We start from the raw sequence: 25,003 nt of genomic DNA, 5'->3' as shown, positions 1-25,003 counted from the left end.
AATAAAATATCACGGAACAAAATAAAAATAAGAATTCTCCCAATCTTGGAGTATAAAGTGGCATCCCTATGCCTATTCAAATAAGGCATGGATTTTTAAATATTGCCTAGAATAAGGTAAGGCAAGATCTCTTGAAGTATGGAAAGATTTGGTAGAATAATTAAATTCTAGGTATGGAAGGAAATCAAGTAAGGAGTCAAATAAAATAAAATAATTCTTTCCTTCCCAAATATAGTGATTTTCGAAAATCACTAATAAATAAAAGGGGGTTTTCGATTTTCTCTAGAGATAAGGAATAATTGGGTCTTGGATTTAATTTGGATAAATATCCCAAGAATTAAATTAAATACGGAAAAAAAAATAGAATTTCTTCTTCAAAAATTCAAGGGGTCGAAAATCTCATGAATTAGGGTGACAAGTATTTATGGAAATTTTCTCTAATATTCTCACTCACCCTTAAACAATTAATTTACCACATAATTCCCATAATTTAATAAATCACATGCCACATCCTAAAATCAATAAGTTTGACTTTTCAAACTTTCAACGCAAACCCTAGACTCAACTCGGCCATAGCATCACATGCAATAAATGCATTCACGACTCCACGTCATCACTAATAAATTCTAGGGCTCTAAAATTTGGGTTCTAAATTCCGAGATGTTACAGAAGTCCTGGTTCACTTTTACCATAAATGGTAATAGGGTCTCACCTTCACCTAACTCATTTCACTCACAATTCATTTAAAACTAATATATACAAGTGGGGACCTCTATTCCACTAACTTTTTTCCACCCACATTTCTTAAATATTTCTTAAAACCCGTGCTGCCAAGGAATGTGACTCCTAATGGCGGACGGAGGGAGTATATGACATTTAATATATAATAGTCAGTTGCAATTTTATTCCCTGTGTTCGATATCCCGGTACTGACCTTTAGTTATACTAGATCTACCTTGTAAACTTGCAGGTATTTTTAATGCTAATAAATAGTGCATCAACAATCTACACTACAATCCACCTATTATTATCATGCAATCTATAAATCCATCTAAAATGCCTACTAATGAATATTGCAGGATATGCCCCTTGTAACACCCCTTACTTAATTTATTAAACCAATAATTGGTGCCACATTTTGATACGCTCAACCTCTTATTACGAACCTTATTTTCCACTTGTAAATTTTTTTTTGAAACATAAAAACAGATACATACTATTACTCATTCTGCCCCAAGTTACATAAGTCGTATTTCATTTTTGGTTGTCCTAAGTTACTTGAATCATTCCCCTTTTTGGCTAAAAATAAAACATCTAATCACACCTACTCTATTCTTTCTTTTACTTTACTCTCTCTTCTCTCTATTACTTTATTTACTCATTTACTTTATTTAACTCACTAATCACAACTTTCTTAAATTCTGTGTTAAAAAAAAACGCCTCAAATAACGTGGGACGGAAGGATTGCATAATTAGCAACATGCTACAACAAAATTCTATCCAACTATACATATCTATAAATCCTCAACTAAGCATAAACACCACTATTTAAATTCTTATGTCAAAATAGAAACGTCTCGCTTAGGCGGAGAGGGAAGAACTAAGGAATACTTTATTCGTTACCCATCTAACACACTATTTTTAGTCTCCGTGCTATAAAGAAGTGCTGCTATTACACTTGCCAGTTGTATCACTTAGAAACTATCTGTCTCTCACACACCACATCCACAGAAATGAGTTAAATACGAGAAACTAAGTTTCTGGCATTCTTAAAATTGTACACATAAAGATAAAGATGATTCCCTTAGGAAAATCACAAACGCGGAAAAAAACAAGAAAGGCCGGTCCAGTCGTAGCCCTAGCACTTCTCCTCACAGTCCCTTTATACCTTTCCTTCACCGGAGAATCCTCTTCCTCTTCCTCCTCCTCCTCCCACCACGCTTTCCCTTCACACGTGCACGCCGAATCGCACCAATGCGACTTGTTTTCGGGCGAATGGGTGCCCAATCCGGACGGCCCTTACTACACCAATGAAACGTGTGACTTGATTCAGGAGCATCAAAATTGTATGAGATTCGGCCGCCCCGACACCGGCTACCTCAAATGGAGGTGGAAACCCGACGCCTGTGAGCTTCCCCTCTTCCAACCGGATCGATTTCTCGAATTGGTAGGGGGAAATCGTTAGCCTTTGTCGGTGATTCCGTTGCTAGAAACCAAATGCAGTCCTTGCTTTGCCTCTTGTCCAAGGTAACTCTTCCCCTTTCTCTTTTTTTTTAAAAAAAAAAAATAGATAAATGTACGTAAATTGAATTGACATGAATTCGAGACGTTTAGTTTCAGTAATTACCAACTGTGTTGTTTGGTGACTAAGTTCGGCTGTTTTTTTTGGTATTTTGTGTGCTTGTTCTTTTAAAAGAAATCTACTCTTTTATCATTTTATCATTTTCGTTTTAAAAAGAAAAGTTTAAACTCAGATGATTATATGCGTGGAGAAGGGATATTACTATTGTTTACAATCTTTAGATAAAAAATTAATTATTCATAGAAATGAAATGATGAGTATTTTTCACTGATTAGCTTGTTTTCCCTGATTTTCTACAAGTGATTTAATTAAGATTGAGAAAATTATTGGGTTCAAAATTTGGTTGGGATTTGTTGGGTGGGGGTCCTAGTTTTTATGTATATGATGGCCCCACTTCAGAAAAAGTTGGAATGTTTGAGATCACAAATGGTGTGGAGCTTTATTTCCTACATTCATTCATCTATGAAATCGACGGATTATAAAAGCAAATTTAAACCTATACATTGATTGATTGATATTGCCTTGTTATGATTACTCCCCAACTAACCAGACCAGAATCTTCTCTCACATGCATCTACTTAAATATCCTTAAATAATTCAAACATTGTAGTATTATATTAGCATTTCAATTACTTAATTAAAGTTTTAACTTTCATTAAAAAATTTCCTGATAAAGCACAAACTCAGTATAAATTAGTAACTAATTTATATTTTGAGAATAATCTGGAATGTTTTTTTTTTAACAAGAATTAGGCATTCTGATTCACAAACCTACACACGCTTATATATACTATCATAGGGGTGCGTTAAAATGACAACACCACTTAAAATAACATCATACCAACATTTCTAGCTAATCGTTTGTACACGTGGACGAATAATCAGCTGCCATGTGCCAATCATAAAAAGTGCTCAAGGATAAATTTTCTCGGCCAACAATATCCAATACACTATACAATAATTTTTCTCGGTCAGCAATATCCTATACGCTAAACAGCAATCGATTATTGTCTAGCGTTTATACTATTGCTGTGCAGCGTTTATAATATTACTGGATACACGGTGTCACTTTAAGAGGTGTTTAAGAGGTGTTGTCATTTTAACAATAATTTATTATCATATTATAATAAATATAAACAACAAGTCCGTTAGCATTCAATTAACAATCCTTAGTTATTTTGCTGACTTAGCGAATGAGTAGATGTGTATATATGTAGATAAATCATAAATGTACATTCACTGCACTTTTGAAAATACCTTCAAATGTATACTAATACCGTAATACGTGCCTAAGTCTGATACATTTTCTTTTTTAATACTTAATTAACTCTCTAGCCTTTTTTATTTTATTCTTTTATCTCATATATTTTATTATCTTTTTTATTTTATTCTATTCTTTTTATCTTTTATACTCTTTTAGCTCTCATATTTTATCAATTAAATATCAATTAAGTACTACAATTTTATTCACTAAACATCATTACCTAAATTTTTGTATCAGTATAGAAATATCCCACTTATGCAGAGGCAAAGTATTTATTATCAAATGCCATAAGTATCGGTAGCATATCCAACGGATGCTAATCTACGTACATACTTATTAAACAAGTATTAAATGGATCTTATATATACGATCAATTGTAACATGCGAACAATTTGTACATGCGAATTAGTTGTTTAGGGAGTAAATGCAAAGTAAATATGAACAATTAATACTAGCTTTTATGATAATCCATCACTATATATGACAATTAGGGCGTATTCGGTTTGCAAGATTGTATCCGGGATTAAATTTGTAGTGTTTTTGGTTCATGAGATTCAACCTCACAACTCAATTCTAGATGGATAATCATGAGATAATTAGTCATAGCTAACCCCCTATGATTAAAATAATATTACAACTCAATCCTAGATTCTATCCTGTACTCCCTTCGTTCCATAGTAATGGAGACGTTTTTTTCGGCACGGAGATTAAGAAAAATTGTGTTAGGTGAGTTAAGTAAAGGGTAAATAAAGTGGAAAATGAAAATGATAGAGAGATGAAGAGAGAATAAAAGTAAGAGGGAGTAAAGTAGGTGTGGAAAAATGTGTTGACTTTTACTAAAAATGGAAATTACTCTATTACTATGAAACGTACCGAAATGGCAAAATGACTCTATTACTATGGAATGGAGATAGTATTATTTTATTTTGGAAACCGAACACGACCTTAGTGTATAGTATTTCGATTAGAGTTCATAAATATTCAACTAAGATTATGATATTTGGATATTTTAGGTGGCCCATCCAATAGAGGGAAACAAATATGGTACCGATACAAAGAGCGGATCCAGATCCTCCCTGCAGTGTCTAATACAACATTAAAATAATGCATCAATATTCAAATTATTTTAAATTTTTTATTTGATTATTTTATTTGGTGTGTCTAACAGAATTTAGCACAGCAGAGGATCCCCTTCCTACAAAGAGCACGACTTCAATATTTCCATTTTCTGGACGCCGTTTCTGGTGAAGACCGGAATCCTAGACCCCTCCCTCAGCCGTCCTTTCGATTTATACCTCGACGAGTTCGACGACACCTGGTCCAACCAAATCGCGCACTTCCACTACGTCATAATCTCCGCGGGCCCCTGATTCTTCCGCCCGAGCTACTTCCACCCCCTACCACGGCTGCCTCTACTGCCCGGAGCCCGACTCCAACATCACCCACCTCACGCCGGCCTTCGCCTACCGCTGGGCCTTCCGGACAGCATTTCGCGCCATCAATGGCGCTGCAGGCTATAACGGAGTAACGTTCGTGCGGACATTCGCGCCGTCGCATTCTGAGGGCGGCGCGTGGGATAAGGGCAGGAATTGCCTGCGGACGAGGCCGTTTACGAGGAACGAGACATCGCTGGATGAGAAAGCGTTGGAGTTTTACACGATACAGTTGGAGGAGCTGGGAATTGCTAGGACACAGAATAGAGGGAGGAGGTTTGTTCTTTTTGATACCACCAAGCCTATGTTGTTGAGGCCGGATGGGGGGGCGAAATTGGTAATGCCGAATGACTGCGTGCATTGGTGTTTGCCTGGACCCATTGATGCTTGGAGTGATTTTTGCAGGAATTGTTAAGGAGGGAAGTTGCAGACAAATGAAATTTTACTTTTTTTTTTAAATCGAGAAAGTAACTGGACGAGCATGAGAGTTTCATTACTGTTTTGTTAAGTTTTACTATAACTTGCAATAATCTTGATTTATGGTAAGGTATAGTGTAATTTCTTCACACCATTACGGAGAATAATATTGATATATAGGAGAAATGGGAAATAACACAAGAAAGAGCTGCAACTATAACGGAGAATAAATGTCTGGTCTGATTTTTAGTTTTTATGTTCTCATCTTCTTCAATTCTAATTTTTCAAGACTTCTTGACTTGTTAATGACAAGTAATGAATAATAGGGATAACTAAAAGGGTTGTTTTAGAATAACTAAACGGGGTCTTTAACATTCATATATTTTTGTAATTAATTTTTTCTACTTTTATTGAGTTTGATGATTTCAGATAAGGTATTTGTTTTAAGTGTCTCCTATTTGTTTAGCAAACCATATCTTGCAAGAAACTCTTCACTTATATTGGGATTATATTGGGACGGAAGGAGTATTGATTAGAAATGAAAAGATAAATCTTAATTAAAAATGATTAAAGGTGAAGTAGTAGTGATTGCGATCTTCCAAATTAATACTACTCCCTCTGTCCCATTAAAGATGACTCACTTTTCTTTTTGGTTTGTCCCAACTAAGATGATCCATTACTTAAAATGGAAACCCCTTTATCTCTACTTTATCCTATCTCTTACTTTACTCTCTCCATTTAACACACAAAATAAAGTTGCATAAAATCTTGTGCCGTCCAAGAAAGGGGTCATCTTCCTTGGGACGGAGGGACTAGGGAGTACTACTTAAACAAATGCACAAACACAAGTTACAGAGGCCCAAAAGTCATTCAAAATATATTACTCCACTGACCACTCCATACTTGAATTCCAATCTCTTCACCCCAGTCTTAGGTCCACAATTTCCAAATCAATGGAGCTACCTGTAAATAAAGGTATAATCAATATAGCCATACTTTTATCCATAGCGCTAATCACCGCCACCATAATCTATCCGGTGTTGCAGCCAAAAAGCTCCTCTTCCGTATCCACCTATTTCTACAATGCAGCTGACGATACGAGCCAAGACGGATGCAATATCTTCACAGGCGAATGGGTTCCGGATCCCGATGCCCCGTATTACACCAACAACACTTGCTGGGCCATCCATGAGCACCAGAACTGCATGAAATACGGGCGACCCGACTCCGACTTCATCAAGTTGAAGTGGAAACCCGACGGCTGCGATTTACCCGCTTTCAACCCCTCTCACTTCCTCAATACGCTTCGGGATAAGTCCATGGCCTTCGTTGGAGATTCTGTCGGGAGGAATCAAATGCAGTCCATGATATGCCTCTTGTCCAAGGTCACTTCTTTTTTCCTTCTTTTTCTTATTTTTTTATAAAAAATAAATGTCCATGTTTTGGTTTGTTTATGCGCGTCACACGCAAAACCAAAACATAGACCGTTATATAACTACACTATCTGCACTACCCAATAAAAGTGCAGACTATGTAGTTATAATAATTGTTTATTAAAATTTCAAATCAAGAAAAGAGTAGTTTACCTAAGCTGGCCAGTTTTTCAAAGTTCAAACAAAAAGGGGCAGCTTCAATTTTTTTTGGAGGTTTAGGTAAATTGTGGCAGATATTATGAGTCAACTTGACATAGTATTTTATTTTTCGAGTGAAGAGAAATTTGAATTATTGAAGTGGATATGCAAGCAGTATTAGATAAGAAGATAATAAAACATGGGTATTATTCTTGACCAGAAAAAATGATAATAAAGTGTGCCATGCATGGATAGCTTGTTCTTGTCTTCCATCTAAAGCAAAGTCTGCTCAATATATATTATTATTATCTTTATAAAATGTGCTGAATCATATCATCATTGTCTTTTTCCCCTTTTATTATGAATATTAATTGATACTTCCCTTCAAATCTTGGGAACCACCACGAAGGTGAATTATTGATTAATGAAAATTTAGTACAGCCTGGATTTGTTTGATTAAATTTTCAGCTTATTATTTGAAGAATGCAACTTTATAATATTGCTTACTAGTCAAAGAAATAGACCCTTATACAATTTCTTTATTAATATAGTCACTTAGCAATTAATTCTGTGTCTAACCACTTGACTACATTTGAGTCTATTATCTGAATTAGCTTTCTTAGAAATACCAAGTCTCTATTAAGTACTTCCTCCGTCCCGCTTAAGATGACACGTTTTTCTTTTCAGTTTGTCCCAACTAAAATGACACACTTTCTTTTTTGGTAACTTTCTCTCTCCAATTAATACACTCAACGACTTTTTCTCACTCCTATTAATATATTCATTTTTCTTTATCTTTCTACTTTAATACTTATACTCACTTTCTCTCTCTCCAATTAAACACTTTAACCAATGCCTCCTAAAATCTCGTGCCGGCTAAGCAATGTGTCATCTTAGCCGGGACGGAGGGAGTACTATATATCGCTTGTTTCTATCACTTTGTCATCAGTGTATGTAGTTTATTTTTGAAAAATAGAGGGAGAAAACGAGTCATGACAAAACAAATGGAATCCAATATTGATATGAAAACGTGAGCATCTCGACAGTTGCAAGATGATAGATGTAGAAACCATAATTGCCTTCAGCACTCTTAACTTTTTTTGCATAATATATATTTCTAGTTTCCACCGAGTATGAAAGCTATTGCACAGCCCCACGGCATTCATTTGTAATATTGGTTCTTACTCACATTATATCTATTTCTAGCCAACTTTCATTGAATTCATAATATACTACTACTATTGATACACTATTAGTTACTCGAACGTTCTCTCTCATTGAAATGGATAAGCTTGTCGTCTTTGTTTGAAAAGTTGTAGGTTGGTCGGTGACCTAGGGCGTCTTTAATAAGTTAGTAATATCAAGATAGAGAATTATATATGAATATTTTTAATTGTTTGATATCATAATTAAGCTTAACTCAAAGTCCAATATAAGACAAGGACTCTCCCCAATCTTACCAAACTTATAACTTTAACCATGTTTATGTAACCCACCAATTTGTCAAGTTAAACCATGTTATTTAATATATTATACAAATTTAGATAATTTATGTTGTATCAAACAACAACGAAAAAAAAAATCATATCTTTGCATATCTTGACATGAAACCCGTATTTCTTATCTTATTTTACATATAGTCATATCCCATCTTTTTGATCAAACGAGTCCTAATAATTTAAGAATTCTATAATGACTTTTGGTTAGTAAACTAATTCAATTTATATACTATTATAAGCTATGCACATTAACATAAATTTTGAGAGAGAATACTATACTCAGCCAAAATATAGTGATCTGGCCGAATATCATATATATATTTGCAATAATGATAAACCCTTTTATCATAGATACAAAGTTTTTTAGATTGAGTTCCAAATTAAATTATAGGGCAAAAGGCCAAAACTAGCAATTAGGTTTGGTCAACTTTTTGAAAATTCCATAACTTTTAAAAATAATTAATTACTTTCTTCGTCTCGACTGAGATGACACATTTCTTAGTTGGCACGAGATTTTAGGAGTTATTAATTAATGTATTTAATTGAAGGGAGAAAAGGTAGGTGTAAGTAATAAAACAGAGAGAGAAAGAAAGATGAATATTTTTAATAGGAGTGAGAAAAAATGGTTGAGTGCATTAATTGGAAAGAGAAAGTTTCCAGAAAAGGAAATATGTCATCTTAGTTGGCACAAATTAAAAAGGAAAACGTGTCATCTTAAGTGAGTGAGACGGAGGGAGTATATTATAACTTTAAAATTTCATTAATTACCACATGCTGAAAATTTCCGGTGGACTATGTGTCTAAATTTATTGACTTAGTGCATATATGTATAAAATTTAAAAACGTAATTGACTTATGCATTAAATGACGTTGTTTTAGTAGTCAAACGTTTTGTTTACATAATATTTCCGTTTGGCAAATCATACATAATTTCTCTCAAATGTGAGATTATAGGACAACTAAGAAATTTATAAATTTTATGATATAATTGGTCATTTTTAAATTACAAAAATGGCCAAATTTTGATAAAGTTTTTGATAATATACCCTAAATTTTAATGGCTTAATAAAAGCTTAAGTGTGCATGTGCTTCACATGTGTTTTAATTGTTCCTAAGTTAGGTGGTTTTTCATACAATTTGTTCAATTTTTAGTTATGAGCATAAGCCAATGCACGGATAGATTTTAGTTATTAGCTTAGAGCAAGATTTTTGCGTTCTTTTGTTTTTTAGAGATGAGACACATGTAAAATAGAAACTACAGTGTATAGTCAAATTTTAATATTAACATGTATTAAAATATTTCAAATTAAAAATATTAAAAATGATTTTACGTTAATTTACGATTTAGTCTCTATATTTTTATTTTAACAGGTAGAATACCCAATCGACGACTCCCCAACATCCGACGAGCAATTCAAACGGTGGAAGTACCCAAATTACAATTTTACCCTCGAATATTTCCGGAGTCCATTTTTAGTAAGATCCGAAGAGCGTGACCCGGACGGCCCGACCCACACCGGCCTCTTCAACCTCCACCTCGACGAGTTCGACGAGTCATGGACGAGTCACATCGACTCGGTCGACTACCTCATCATCAACGCCGGCCACTGGTTCACCCGCCCCGCCGTCTACTACGAGAACCGCCGCGTCGCCGGCTGCCACTTCTGCCAGATCCCCAACGCCACCGATCTCCCCGTATCCCACGCCTACCGCCGCGCCATCAGGACGGCGATCAGAGCCGTGAGCGGGCGCCGCAGCTTCGGCGGCGCGGCGATCCTCCGCACGTTCGCGCCGTCGCACTTCGAGGGCGGGCTGTGGAACGAGGGCGGCGACTGCGTGCGGCGGCGGCCGTTCCGGAGGGATGAGGCGATTCTGGAGGGGTTGGATTTGGATCTGTACATGATTGAATTGGAGGAATTTAGAGGTGTGGAGAAATTGGGGAAGAAGAGGTGGCGATTGATGGATACGACGCAGGCGATGGTGATGCGGCCGGATGGGCACCCGAGTAAGTATGGGCATTGGCCCAATCAGAATGTGACTTTGTATAATGACTGCGTGCATTGGTGTTTGCCTGGGCCTATTGATAATTGGGCTCAGATGTTGCAACATATGATTCTGTTGGAGGCCCGGAGGGATTATAAGGATGGACTTTCTAAAATCCAGAGTCACAAGAAAATGCAGTGAACAAATTCATTGGAAAGGAAATGGGTTTGGTAAAGTTGTATACTGATGGTGAATGTTTTTATGAAATTTACAGCCGTGGTGTGATGAGTTACCAATAAGATTGAGATTGAGTGGCAAAGATTGAGATTGGTGCATGTTTCACTAGTTCTCCTTCTCCATTCTTTTTTTCCTACTCCCTCCGTTCCATAGTAGTTGAATCATTTTGCCATTTTGATACGTTCCATAGTAGTGGAGTCATTTCCTTTGTTGGGGTAAGTCAACACATTTCTTCCCACTTACTTTACTCTCTCTTACTTTATTCTCTCTACTTTTTTCATTTCCTACTTTATTCTTCATTTACTTAACTCACCTAACACAACTTTTTCTTAATCTCCGTGCCGAAAAGAAATGTCTCCACTACTATGGAACGGAGAGAGTACTATTTAGTTGCTGCATAGGCATATACTCCCTCCATTCCCTCATAGTTGAGGCGGAACTTTTCGGCACGGAGTTTAAGAAATGAATGTTGAGTGTGTTAAATAAATAGATAAAAAAGTAAGAAAAAGAAAAAATGTAGAGAGAATAAAGTAAAAAGTGAATAAAGTAGAGAGAATAAGTAAGAGAGAGTAAAGTAAGAGAGAAAGTTACTATATATGGAAATGACTCAACTATGAGGGAACTTCCCGAAATGAAAAAATGACTCAATTATGAAGGAACGGAGGGAGTACTTCACACTTGGACATTTACAATGTAACCCAAATATATTAAGCAAAATATTGCTCATTTCTAAATCTTATAGTAATACTCCCACCTATACAAAAGTATGCACTATTGGTTGGACATGAGTTTTAATGCACAATTGATAAGTAATGAAAGATAGAAAGATAAAACTAATTAAAGTATTGTTAGTTGAGAATGAGTCTTACCTCATTAGAGATAAAAGACTTTCTAAGTGCATATTATTATGAAACGAATTAAAAGAAAATAGTACATATATACTCTTGTGGGACGTTTATGGGGTATGATATTATGATATTAAAACTTGTTATAACCTGATTAAAATTTTATCGTGATTTTAATCTAAATAATATAATTAAAATATAATATTTTTAATTGATAAAAATAATTAAAATAATAATTTTATTTATTATCGTATAACTCGAATCCAACCCAAAATCATTGCATTCTTATTGAGTCGACTCGATAAAGACCCAAACCCATTATTTCTATCTAGATTCGTCTCAGATTATTATATCTTATAAAAAATTGCCAGGCCTACTTTTACTCCCTCCATCCCCAAAAAAATATCTCAATTTGCTATTTAGGGACGTCCACAATTTAAATCCTCACTTTCTTTTTCATTTTGTTTAGTGGATCTCACGCCTCTATTAAATTCTTACACGTACATCTTACACTTTTTAAAACATGTGTCCAATCAAATTGGGGCTATAAATCAACTAGGAAAAAATCTAACAATTCTATTATATCTAAAATTTGTATGTAATTTTTTTTTTTTTTGGAGAACTTGTAATCTTATTTCGTTATGACTTCTGAATGATCATCTCATCTAGGGGTTTTTGGCTTTTTAAACCAAAACCTTTCCCTGAATTCCGGTTTTTCCCATGAACTATGAGATTTGTTTTTAAAACCACGAACTTTCATTTCGTTAGGGTTTTCCCCTGACGGGTCAACGACGAAACCCGGGTTGTCTACATGTTAATTTTAATCCTATTTGTCACTAAATTGAGTACTTGGATACTATTTGGCACAATAATACATACAGTCACAATTATTACATAACAAATGATAACTTTTAAATAAACAAAACACAACTTTAACATTTTGAATTATGCTATTCGGGTCGGGTTGGGAAAATCCTAACGAAATGAAAGTTCGTGGTTTTAAAAACAAATCTCATAGTTCATGGGAAAAACCAGAATTTGGGGAAAGGTTTTGGTTTAAAAAGCCAAAAACCCTAAAATTATGAATATCGAAAGGGGAAATAATTGATGCACTCATGCACCCAATGTTTTCTGAATTGAAGCTCCCAATGTTTTTTCAAACTGTGTACAGTAGGCCTGGGTATTCGGTCGGTTCGGTTATTAACCGAACCGACATGTCGGTTAACCGACAAAAAAATTGAACCTAAAAAATAACCGGAACCGGTACCGAAAAAATCGGTTAGTTCGGTTATAACCGGTCGGTTAATCGGTTCTTGAAATAAAACCGAAATCAAAATCAAAATAATCACATGTAAACTAATTGGGGTTTTAGTTGGTGGATTACATAACCCGGGGTACAAAATTTTCAAGCTTAGGCAACCATCACTCATCATAATTTATAACAATTTCTTCTTCTATCATTAGTTTCATGTCCGATGGGGGACAAATCCATTTCCACGTTTGCTTCTCCTATTCTAACTCTCATCTTAAGTTTCTAGTTGATAGTTGATGTAGGCATGTAAATTGTAGAAATTAGCAAATGAAGTTATATGTGGTTGAAATTACATTAAGTTCCTTATTGTCATTTATAAGTATTTATTGTTGTATAATATAATTTTCAAATATTCAAACTTCAAAAGATAGTTTAAGAATTTAAGAAATGCTATAAAAATGAAAGATTAATAATTTAATATGTATACAATCACAATAAAATGAAAGTTATGTAGAGACACAATAAAAATAAATAGGCTAAAGAGAGACACTTACTATTCCAACATTGATTTTTAAAGAAACAGAATAAGAGACTTCTTGTTATAAATATTGATAGACTAAATTTAAATTAATGTAACACTGCTATTTAATACTATGGGCCATTCTTAATTCTTAATAAGGAGTTTGGCGTATTTCTCATATCTGGGATGATTAATTGTCCCACTTCAATATCAAATTTATTTATGATATTTAAGTATTTTTATAGTATTTAATATTATTATTTATATTTTTGGTTTTTTCGGTTTTTTTTTCGGTTATCGGTTATAACCGATAACCGAATTATATTTTAAATGAAAACCGGTACCGAACCGAAACCGATAATTTTCGGTTATCGGTTAACCGATAACCGACCGGTTTCGATTTGGTTCTCGGTTAACCGAATAACCGAGAACCGTTTACCCACCCTAGTGTACAGGGGTAGTCATTTTGTCAAAAGAATTGAAATCCATAGCCATATGCTATAATTACGCATGTTTTGTGATTGGCATCCAGCCGTAAAAGTTCTTGTCTCATTTCTGAATTGAGGAAGTCTGTCTCTCAATTCTTCATATAAGAGCATTCCCAGTGAGGACGGACATCCCATAGCCTTTCCGGCGGACTTACCAAAAATACCTCCTGCCACGTCATAAGAACCTCCCATAGTCTTTCCCGCACTGCCACGTCATAAGGATTTCTCACCGCACAGTGGCAGACATTCCATAGCCTTAATAAAAAAAATTCACAAATTCATCAAATTAAACAATTTATGGAATTAAAATTTCACCACGAATACGGGGAAAATACGAGCCGTATATATAGATTTAAAAAAACAAAAAATAAATAGAAATAAAAAAATAAAAAAATGGGAAGTCCGCGCGTCGCAGCTATGGCGGACGTCGCGGCGGACGTCCGCACGGGACATCCGTATCCGCCTCCGTCGCCCCAATGCTGGACTTCCCGCACGCCCTGCCCCGAAGGCTCTTCGAAGTCCGCCGGGACATCCGGTGTTGAGAGGATGCTCTAATATGTGGAGTACTACCTTGTGTAACTTTTAATCTTATTCTATAGTATTAAACCTGTATTCTGCTTAAGTGCTTCTGTAACTTATGCTCCATAGACGTTTGAAGAAACACATTTGAAATATTTAAAAGCTCATGTATGTATTCAATTGTAATACAATGTTAGTAGAAAGAATTAATTAAACGTGGAGTCTATTTATAAAAATACTTCTCCGTTCGTTTTAAGTTACTTAAGTCGTATTTTATTTGTAGTTGTCTTAAGTTATTTGAGTCATTTTTTTTAGAAAAAATATTTAATGTCACCTGCTTTTTCACTTTTTCTACTCTGTTTTTCTTTTCCTATTTTATTATCTTTCCAATTTTATTTCATCCTTATAGTAACTTATTAAATACTCCCCCCGTCCCGCTTAAGATGACACGTTTTCCTTTTTAGTTTGTCCCAACCAAGATGACATATTTCTTTTTTCAGAAATTTTCTCTCTACAATTAATACACTCAACTATTTTTACCCATCTTTATTAAAATATTCATCTTTCTTTCTCTTTCTATTTTAATACTTCCACTCATATTTCCTCTCTCCAATTAAATACATTAACCCATTTCTCCTAAAATCCCGTGCCGGCTTACGAATGTGTCATCTTAGCCGGGATGGAGCGAGTACAACTTTCTTAAATCTCGATAATCTGGTTAAATAAAAGATCTATTACTATACGTTGCGAAAAGAAATGGTCTTGTTGAAACATCTCAAATAATGTGGAATGGGTAGAGTAATATTAAAATTATTAATCCCTACGTTGTTTTCATTTGGCACAAGTTTAAAAATTTTGTTTGATTTTGTGAAGAAAATTGAGGGAAATTAGTAGTAAGTGTATAAATAAAATTTGATTGTAATGATTTACTCCCTCGTCAGTGAAATATTGTCCATTTTTGCCATTTTTCTTTCTTTTTTTCTTTCTCTCCCTCAGTATTAATTACACATTAAAATGCCGATTTCAAATGCCTATTTCTATGGGACAGAAGGAGTAAGAAATTTATCTATAGAACGAGGAAGTATTATATATAGTCGGTGGCGCTGTACACCACAAACAAGTCTATTCAATAGCCTAAAATTACAATGCGTTTGCTCCTCCCTCTACTCCTGTTCCTCCACCTCACCCAACCGCCGCAAGTCTCCGGCGTGGGAATAAATTATGGCACCCTGGGAAACAACCTACCGCCGCCAAAGAAGGTGGCGCAGCTCCTCCAATCCACCGTCATTAACAAGGTCAAAATCTACGACACCAACCCCGAAATCCTCTCCGCCTTCTCCAACACCAGCATAGACCTCATCGTCGCCGTCGAGAATTCCCAAGTGGCCAACCTCAGCTCCCACCCCTCCGCCGCCTCCGATTGGCTCTCCTCCCGCGTGGCCCCCTTCCTCCCCGCCACCTCCGTCGTCTCCATCGCCGTCGGCAACGAGTACCTCACCACCGACAACCTCGACCCCAACGCCCTCTTCAAAGCCATGCAAAACCTCCACTCCGCCCTCCTCTCCCGCGGCCTCGACCGGAAAATCAAGGTCACCACCCCTCACAGCATGGCCGTCCTCGCCACCTCCTTCCCCCCCTCCTCCGCCACCTTCGCCGCCACCCTCCTCCCCACGATGACCTCCATCGTCGCGTTCCTCGCCGACACTGCCGCCCCGTTCATGGTGAACGCCTACCCTTACTTCGCCTACCGCGACAATCCTAAAACAATCGATCTAAATTACGCGCTGCTCGGCAATAACACCACCACCTCCACCGGCGCTGTCGTCACAGACAACGGCTTCACATACACCAACATGCTCGACGCCCAAATTGATGCAGTCAGATATGCCATCGGTTCGCTAGGGTCACTACAAAAAACTTATCTTTTAGCGACACATAAAAAAGCATACTGATGGCTAATTACCTTATTCTTTTGCTTTTTTAGGATGCTTCTATTTGTATTCTCTAATTTTAAAATTGAGATTCTAATAATATAATTAGACACACAAATTAGCGTCCTTAATAGCATTAAAAAGTGTCCTTATCCGATTTTTTTGGTGTAGTAGGTTTGGCAACCGCTCGATCAGGCTGGTGGTGTCAGAGTCCGGGTGGCCTTCGAAGGGCGACCCGGCCGCGACGCCGGAGAATGCGAGGACGTACAACGCGAGATTGGTGGAGAAGGCGCAGTCGAATAAGGGGACGCCGATGAAGCCTAGTGAAACAATTGAGATTTTCTTGTTTGCTTTGTTTAACGAGAACAAGAAGGAGGGCGGGGAGAGTGAGAGGAATTTCGGGATTTTCAACCCGGACGGGTCAAGGGTATACGATGTGGATTTGAGCTGCGAGTTCTGCTCGAAGTTGGAGATGGGGGAGAGGAGGCCGAAGGGGCCGTCGGTGTGGTGTGTGGCAAAGCCGCATGCAGATGAGAAGGTGATGAAGGGTGTGCTGGACTTCTGCTGCGGAGGCGGCGGTGTTGATTGCAAAGAGATTCAAGAAAATGGGGATTGTTTTGCTCCGGAGAAGGTGCACGCGCACGCCTCTTACGCGATGAATGCTTATTACCAGATGCATGGACGGAACTACTGGAATTGTGATTTCAAGGGAACTGCGCTTGTCACTTTCACTGATCCGAGTAACTCTTTTTTCATCCTTCTTTCTATTAATATATTTTCATTTAACTTGGAATTTTTTCTTAATTTGTTGGGTTTTTTTTCAGGTTATGGGCGATGCCGGTATGCACAGCAGTGACAACCAGGATTCTTATGTTATTAGCACTATTTTGATGTTGAACGAGGCACTGCCCCACTTTGTAATGTGTATCTTTTAATTGTTTCGAATTGATGAAAAACAATATCATTGGGATGTGGTAAAGGTAGATCCACCCACAATCAGAGTCTTTTTAAGTTTGAAAAAGAGGTTCTTCTCTTTAATGAGTGAAGACAATCAGCCCCACATTTTCGGCAACATGTGATGGATGATTCACACTCAAACTGGACTATTTTCCCTCCCTATTTCAACGATATGTACCTCCGTTTTTCACCAATTAGAAAATTAAATTTATAAACAATTTCTATTTAAAAAGTACTCTCTCCGTCCCATAATAGATGACACACTTAGGGATTGACACGGGATTTTAGATGATATTATTTTGTGTGTTAGGTGGAGAGAGAAAATAGTACTCCCTCCGTCCCAAGGAAGATGACCCATTTCTTGGGCGGTACGAGATTTTATGCAGTTCTATTTTGTGTTTAAGAGGAGAGAGTAAAGTAAGAGAGAGACTAAAGTAGAGATAAATGTGTTTCCATTTTATGTAATGAGTCATCTTAGTTGGGACAAACCAGAAAGGAAAGTGGGTCATCTTCAATGAGACGGAGGGAGTATATTTATATTAATGTGAGATAGAGCTTTTTCTAAAAAAAGAAATGTAACATCTTTTGTGGGACAAACTAAAAAGAAAAGTGTGACATCTATTATGGGATGGAGAGAGTAGATTATATTGTTTAAACACATTCGATAAGCGGACTAGTTTTGTACAATGGGAGAAGTGTATGAAATAGTTATGGAATAACAGTAATTTAAATCAGAAAAAATAGTAAATTCTTATTACTAATTCCTATAATTTGAAAATAAAATACTCTATCCGTCCACAAAAAATAGACTCGTGTTTCATTTTGGACGATCGACCAAAATTAGTCTCATACCAAAAATTGAAAATTTTCTTCTAATTTACTATCCAGTTTTTCTAATTCTCTCCCCAATTTTACCTAGAGATGTCAAATGGGTCGAGCCGACCCAGTCCAGCCCAGGCCCGGTATGGGCCGGCCCAGGCCCGGCCCACCAATGAAATGGAGCGGGCTTGGGCTAGACTGAGCATATTAATTGGGCTCCAATTGGGCCTTTTCACAAACCCAGGACGGCTCGGGCCCAGGCCCGCTCGAAGCCCGACCTAGTCCTAGGACCGGCCCAGCCCGGCAGAATCTCATTTATGTAATTAATTATTTTATAGTACATATATAATAAATATCAAGAGTCTTTTAATTTATACTATATATTAGTAATTCACTAATTTCCTCTTTTAAAAATAATAATCCTAGAATTAGCTGTGTCATAATTACTTTGATTTGCATAATTATAGAAATTAGTTGTTTATGATTTATCTTTATTAAAATAATTCCATAAATATAGTGCTGGATAATTAGTTATGTGTATGTAATAATATGTGTATATTAATATACCTTAGCTTAGGAGATCTAGTTGCTATTATTATGCCTTACTGCCATAAATACTCATATACAAGTATTATGAAGATTGGATATTATATAATAGGGATATTGACATCTAATATCACGAAACTTTTAAAAAATTAGGTTTTTTCCACGATCTTTAAAATTGACAAATAATATCACGAACTTTCCCAGATTTGTTTTTTCCCATGAATGAAAAAATTCATGTTATTTTAATAGATTGAAGAACAATTTTGGAGGGTGTGCTTCAAGAAAAACTATCTATAAAGATTGAAAAACTTGTAGCTTTCAAAATTGTTGTCGAGAAATTACGAAAACAAATTCCGTATCATAATATTATTTGTGGGAATTTTTCATTCGTGGGAAAAAACAAACCGGAGTTAAAGTTCGTTATATTATTTGCCAATTTTAAAGTTTGTGGGAAAAAAAACCCAACTTTTTGAAAGTTTCGTGATATTAGATATCAATATCCCTATATAATACGACATATTAATATCTTTTCTCTTAATTTACATATCCATATATTTTAAAGAAAATTATAGATTTTACTAAATCATAGTTTGCAAAAATAATCAATTGATTCAATTATTCAACTGAAATAAAAACTTATAACAAATTTGATTTCCATAATTACATATGATTTGTGTATATAGGGGTGCGTTAAAATGACAACACCTCTTAAAGTGACACTGTGACACCACGCTAGACTGCAATATTATAAACGCTAGACTACAATAGTATAAACGCTAGACTACAATCTTGCAGTCTATCATATTGGATATTGCAGACGAAAAAAATTGCAGTCTAACATATTGAATATTGCAGTCCTTGAAAATTTACCCTTGAACAATTTTTATGATTGCCACATGGCCGCTTATTATTCGTCCACATGTACAAATGATTGGCTAGGAATGGTGGTATGGTGTTACTTTAAGATGTGTTGTCATTTTAACGCATTCGTGTGTAGATATTAATCTTTAACTGATTTGCATAATTATAGGTATTAGTTGTTAATTCATTTATCTTTATTAAAAATAATTCCATAATTACAAGATATCATGATTCCCGATTTTATGGATGTATATAGTATTCCACGTTTATACTTTTATATATTATAAGCGTGTGTAGATATTAATCTTTAATTGATTTCCATAATTATAGGTATTAGTTGTTAATTCATTTATCTTTATTAAAAATAATTCTATAATCATAGAATATCATGATTCCTTGGATTTATATAGTACTCCTACTCCACATGTATACTTTTATATATTATATGCGTGTGTTATTATATCATACACAAATTTGCAAATTTTTTAGATATGAAATTAGGTGAATAAAACTTGTTTATTTGTACATATTCAGTGCCATCTCATTTGATTATAGAAATTTTGAACTTGGCCCAGCTCAGCCCAGCCCGGCCCACATACTATCTGGGCTCGGGCCTGGGCTGGGTCCATTATGTATACTACAATCAAGGCCCGGCCCGGACCGCCACCGACATGGGCCTGGGCCGAGCTGGGCCCAATTGTCATCGGACACCTCTAATTTTACCTATGTGTTTCTCATTTTCTCTCATACTTTACCTACTTTATCTATTCCTCTCTTATAGTTTACCAATTTCGATATAATCGAACCGTTCACCATTAAGACTATTTTTGGTGGACGGAGGGTAAATATTAAATCATGAACTTTCGTTTTTTTTTTCTCATTTCTATCATGTGTATAAAACGATGTATTTTGTGATGCTCAAAACGATATGTTTCATTATAGCGAGCGAGAATTGTTTTGCTTAGTTTTTATGATTTTCTTTTCTTAATATTGATTCGATATGCATGTTGTTCAAAACCTTTAACCAATTTTGATATTTGAGCTTCAACGATAGAAGAAGAGTTGGATAGATCTAAACCGTAAATATGTTGAAGTTAGTTCTTTATCACTAAGTGTCAAAGGTACATTCTAAACTGCAAATGGCTCCCAATATTGGGTGTGTAGTTAAAAACAACTCTTTTGTAGTAGTAAGTACTCCCTCCGTACGCGCAATATTGTCCATATTTGACTTGGCAAAGGTTTTAAGAAAAGTGACCCTCCGTACGCGCAATATTGTCCATATTTGACTTGGCAAAGGTTTTAAGAAAAGTGAGTAAAAAAAATTAGTGAAATATAAGTCTCATATTTATATATTAATTTTATAATAAAATATGAGTGGAATGGATTAGTGTAAAGCAGGGTCCATTTCTCAAAATTGGAAAGAAAAAAAAAGTAAAGTAGACAAAATTCCATGACCGGTGGAAAATGGCAAAAGTGGACAATATTTCACGAACAGACAGAGTACTATTCTTATGTGGACACTGGTGATCAGTTTGAATTTTGAGAGTGTCCATCTGTAAACATCATCATTTACAAGAACGAATTAGCAATGAAGATAAGAAAGTACTCCCTCTGTCCCACAAAAGATGTCACACTTTCCTTTTTAGTTTGTCCCACAAAAGATGTCACATTTACATTTTTGGAAAAAGTTCTCTCTCACATAAATATAAAAATAATATTTTCTCTCTCCATTTAACACACAAAATAAAACCTCCTAAAATCGCGTGCCGTCCCACAAGTGTGACATCTTTTGTGGATCGGAGGGAGTAATTCATGACCAATGAAATCATGGAACCAAATTAACCTTAGTAGGCGCCAAAATCAAAAGTTAAAATCAACAATAACACTAATACTACTTACTATACACTCTGTACAAGCAGGAGTATAAAACGTATACACTGACAAATGTAATACTTGCTTTTGCAAATAATCAAATTTAAAAGTAAGTGGTAGAATCTCAGAATGAAAGTTTGATAAATACCAATACGTGCAAAACCAAAATGTAGACGACAAAAGCCGACCTCAACAGCATTAACCTCTGCAAACTCTCATTCCGACCACCCATATGAACTGGAAGCTTGTGGCGAGCGTCAATAGAATATTCAGAAGACACAGATTCCTGAGAAGAGCTGCTTCTTGCAAACCTATTCCGAGAAAAATTGGTATCTGAATTGCCAATTTCGATTCTTCTCTGTATCCCATTCAACTTTTCCAGCTCCATCTCCTTTGTATGGATTTCACTGATAAGACCTTCTGCCTGAGCCTATAAGTGAAAAATGAATTCAACATATTATTACAAATCTTCCAAGGAAAAAAATGTAGCCATCACAGAGTATTAAGTAGGTCCATGAAAAATATGATCACCTGCTTCACAGCAAGTTGTTCAATTAAGCTGTGAAGCTGCTTATCCAGAGCTTTCTCCCGCTGAGCTGCAAATGAAGATATCAAATATGTTCATAAAGATATTATTGTCAAGACATGTATCAAAAGACAATAATTTGCAACAGATCAAAATTACAGTAGCCAGAATGAGTCAGCTAAACCGGGACGTGTCACATTTGTTCAAAATTGATAAGAATTACTGATGATATCACTGAAATTTCACAGTACTTGACAGCAGTTAATCAGAAATCTATTTCGACTATCCTGCGGCACCTAACCACATCTAATAACTAGTAATCGCCAGGTGCATATCACAGGATTCATATAACTTACAAGAACATACTCCCTCCGTCCATAATTAAATGTCCTGTAGTTGACCAGATCGGGTTTTAAGAAATTATTTGACTTTAAGACAAAAAGTGGATAGTAAAAGATAGTAGATTGTGGGTCCTACTTTTATATACTCCCTCCGTCCCATTTAAGATGACCTACTTTCCTTTTTGATTTGTCCCAATTAAGATGACCCATTACTAAAAATGGAAACACCTTTCTCTCTAGTCTCTACCTTATTCCTTTTTTCTTACTTTACTCTCTTCACTTCACACACAAAATAAAGTTGCATAAATTCCCGTGCCACCCAAGGTAGGGGTCATCTTCCTTGGGACGGAGGGAGTATTAGTTTTATAATAAAATGTGAGTAGAATGAGTTAGTGGAATGTGGAGTGTAAGTGAAATGGGACATTTGTAGGCGGACGGACAGAAAAGGAAAAATGAGACATTTAATGGCAGACGGGGGAGTATATGATATTCCCTTCCTCCTACAAGATTATACACTCTTTCCTTTTTAGTTCATCCCACAAGAATATTCTTGTGCAATTTCTAATTTTGGAAACTCCTTTCTCTTGAGGTGAGACCCATTCCCCACTAACAATACTTTAATTACTTATACTTTCTACCTCTCTCTTATTTTACCAATTGTACATTAAAACCCGTGCCCAACCAAAAGTGCATATTCTCATAGGACGGAGGGAGTGTGATTACTTCAATAAAATTTGTAATTCAAAAGTATTTTTTAGAAATATGCTACAAGACAAAAGTAGTGCACAGGTGGTTTAAAAGCATGCATAATCCGATGGGCCGATGATTGACTTGAACAACAAACTTTTTAAATCAGTCTCTCTGGGTAATCTATTCTCAACTTTAAGTGTCTCTCTGGGAAGAGGTTTAGTCGAGAATAAGTTTTATATATCAGAAATGAGAATCATGCACAAAAACCTAAAATCCATGAAACAGAGATGAACAAATCAATGTAATACATCTCTGTTATCACATATAGTTAATTTAATAGGAATATTTGATCTCTGAAAAGTTCAGGGTTATTATCAATGTTTGTCTTGATTTTTAACATACTTTGCTATCCTGAGCTTCATCTTTCTCTGTAAAAATATAAATACTTATAGATTCTCTTGAAACGTAATTTTCAGTTAAAACTTGTCGGAATACATGATTATTGGAAAGCAAATGGGGGTATCTAATAATTAAACTAGGTACCTGGAGTCGGTTTTTTCAATGCGCTATCTTGGACCTGCAGCCACTTTTTCTCCAATTCTTGAACAGTCTCTTCTATTGCAGCCTATAAATAAGAGATAGATAGATGTTTCAGCAACCAATATGCATTAAATAGGCATAAGTTAAATTAAGCCATGCAACAGACCAATTCTTTTCTCTTGCTATCCAACTTCTCCATAAATGCAGATTTTGCAGTTTTTGCATCTTCTTGAGCTTTAACTGTTTGCTGGGATTCGCTAAGCATTCCATTGGACTCTTCAGAATGGCTGGCAACTGCAGAAGCTTTGTCTCTTTGCAACTCAGCTATCAGATTCTGTTCAATCAAGTCCAGTTCCTGAAAAAAAATTTATGACTATAGTGAAGACGCCAAACATTAAGAAGTTTTGGAGCACAAACATCAACTCATCAAGCCAGTTAAACAAAAGTTTAGGAAACTAAATTTCTTACCTTTAAATTACTTAAGAGCAACTCCGCTTCCTGTAACTTCTCTTGAATTTTAACTTGTTGGTTGGATATACCCTGTTCATACTCAGCATTCTCTTGCTGCAACCTTGCTTCTCTCTGCTGTGCCTGCAATGGGTAATTAAGAGTGACCATCACCAATCTACATTCACAGACTTCAAAATCACTACTTCTTTCCACAATTTTGACACAAACTCAGCCAGAATTCTCAGTCTAACAAATCAGATTCGAATGCATATCCAATTTAATCTGTCAAATTTGAACCTAGCTACATGAAATTGATCGAGGCTAATGCTCTCTTCTGCTAATTGCAACTGATACAATTTTCAGAATCTTATCAGGCACGTGCTTTTAATTCATCATCATAGTCACAATCAACATCACAAACAAAATGGGGAACAAAATACAGAGAAACATAGGAGAGATTTAAAAGTGTTGAATCAATATACCTCTAGTTTGGTGGAGGAGTGGGCGTTGAGCTGAAGAGCGAGGGCGTTATTGGAGGCGAGAGAGTGAGCGTGGAGATGGGGAAGACGTTGAGAAATGTCGGGAGGTGGGAGTCTGAGGCGCAGATCTCGGATCGCGCGGTTGAGAGAAGCTGTTTTGGTGTCTAGCTCCTTAACATAAGTGAGTTGTTCAGGCGTGAAGATGAGAGGAATGGAATTGGGATCAGCCTCTTCGTCGCTCCACCCGGCGCCACCACCTCCGACGACGTCCGCCGCCCAAGCTAGTAAGCCAGCCATCTAATTTTGTTTCCGATTGCGAACTAGTGATATGTAGATAACACTGCTCTACGCTCTTCTCTTGGATTTCCCCCAAATTAATGTCACCTGCTTTCTTTTTAAATTGGGCAAATTGCGTCGTGAATTTTCCCGAAAGTTTAATTTTTCCCATAAATTTTAAATATTGCGTTAAAAGTCATAAACTTTATCAGGTTGTGCAAATTTCTCATCCGACCCTATCAGATAATTTTCCGGCATAAACTTATCCTATGCAGAAGTCGAAAGCGTGACTTGGCAGCCGGAACACAAAAACGACGTTGAAAAAAAATTAAAATTTCGCGTCCAAAAAACACACAAATCGCAGCAAATGCAACTGGAGATCACA

At 36.0% G+C, this 25,003-nt stretch overlaps 3 protein-coding genes and 1 pseudogene across 3 annotated transcripts; 3 read left to right on the top strand and 1 right to left on the bottom strand.

The window, feature by feature from the left end:
• The first annotated feature begins 1,684 nt into the window (after positions 1-1,684).
• LOC125220058 (protein trichome birefringence-like 20 pseudogene) lies at positions 1,685-5,535 on the top strand (annotated as a pseudogene).
• Positions 5,536-6,270: 735 nt separating this feature from the next.
• LOC125218389 (protein trichome birefringence-like 19) lies at positions 6,271-10,842 on the top strand. The gene is made up of 2 exons (XM_048120046.2): positions 6,271-6,801; positions 9,858-10,842. Exons 1-2 carry the CDS (start codon positions 6,370-6,372, stop codon positions 10,668-10,670), a joined length of 1,245 nt encoding a protein of 414 aa, XP_047976003.1. The 5' UTR covers positions 6,271-6,369; the 3' UTR covers positions 10,671-10,842.
• Positions 10,843-15,433: 4,591 nt separating this feature from the next.
• LOC125224258 (glucan endo-1,3-beta-D-glucosidase-like) lies at positions 15,434-17,333 on the top strand. The gene is made up of 3 exons (XM_048127633.2): positions 15,434-16,233; positions 16,436-17,001; positions 17,086-17,333. Exons 1-3 carry the CDS (start codon positions 15,476-15,478, stop codon positions 17,115-17,117), a joined length of 1,356 nt encoding a protein of 451 aa, XP_047983590.1. The 5' UTR covers positions 15,434-15,475; the 3' UTR covers positions 17,118-17,333.
• Positions 17,334-21,311: 3,978 nt separating this feature from the next.
• On the bottom strand, positions 21,312-24,721 carry LOC125218358 (golgin family A protein). The gene is made up of 6 exons (XM_048120011.2): positions 24,346-24,721; positions 23,882-24,004; positions 23,580-23,768; positions 23,417-23,498; positions 21,848-21,912; positions 21,312-21,746 (listed from the first exon to the last, which is right to left on the bottom strand). Exons 1-6 carry the CDS (start codon positions 24,637-24,639, stop codon positions 21,441-21,443), a joined length of 1,059 nt encoding a protein of 352 aa, XP_047975968.1. The 5' UTR covers positions 24,640-24,721; the 3' UTR covers positions 21,312-21,440.
• Between the last annotated feature and the right edge of the window lie 282 nt (positions 24,722-25,003).

The sequence above is a fragment of the Salvia hispanica genome, chromosome 1 (genome assembly GCF_029641045.1).
Source record: "Salvia hispanica isolate PSC_SH4W2 chromosome 1, Shi_PSC_v1, whole genome shotgun sequence".
Classification (NCBI taxonomy): Eukaryota; Viridiplantae; Streptophyta; class Magnoliopsida; order Lamiales; family Lamiaceae; genus Salvia; species Salvia hispanica.
This window is presented reverse-complemented; position numbering and strand designations above follow the sequence as displayed.

Excerpts from the sequence above, each read along its gene's own strand:
- LOC125218389 (XM_048120046.2), top strand. The coding sequence starts at position 6,370 with ATGGAGCTACCTGTAAATAAAGGTATAATCAATATAGCCATACTTTTA. Across the intron at positions 6,802-9,857 it reads TGATATGCCTCTTGTCCAAG|GTAGAATACCCAATCGACGA; the intron begins GTCACTTCTTTT and ends TTATTTTAACAG.
- LOC125224258 (XM_048127633.2), top strand. The coding sequence starts at position 15,476 with ATGCGTTTGCTCCTCCCTCTACTCCTGTTCCTCCACCTCACCCAACCG. Across the intron at positions 16,234-16,435 it reads TATGCCATCGGTTCGCTAGG|GTTTGGCAACCGCTCGATCA; the intron begins GTCACTACAAAA and ends TTGGTGTAGTAG. Across the intron at positions 17,002-17,085 it reads TGTCACTTTCACTGATCCGA|GTTATGGGCGATGCCGGTAT; the intron begins GTAACTCTTTTT and ends GTTTTTTTTCAG.
- LOC125218358 (XM_048120011.2), bottom strand. The coding sequence starts at position 24,639 with ATGGCTGGCTTACTAGCTTGGGCGGCGGACGTCGTCGGAGGTGGTGGC. Across the intron at positions 23,499-23,579 it reads ATAGCAAGAGAAAAGAATTG|GCTGCAATAGAAGAGACTGT; the intron begins GTCTGTTGCATG and ends TCTTATTTATAG. Across the intron at positions 21,913-23,416 it reads ATTGAAAAAACCGACTCCAG|CTCAGCGGGAGAAAGCTCTG; the intron begins GTACCTAGTTTA and ends CTTCATTTGCAG.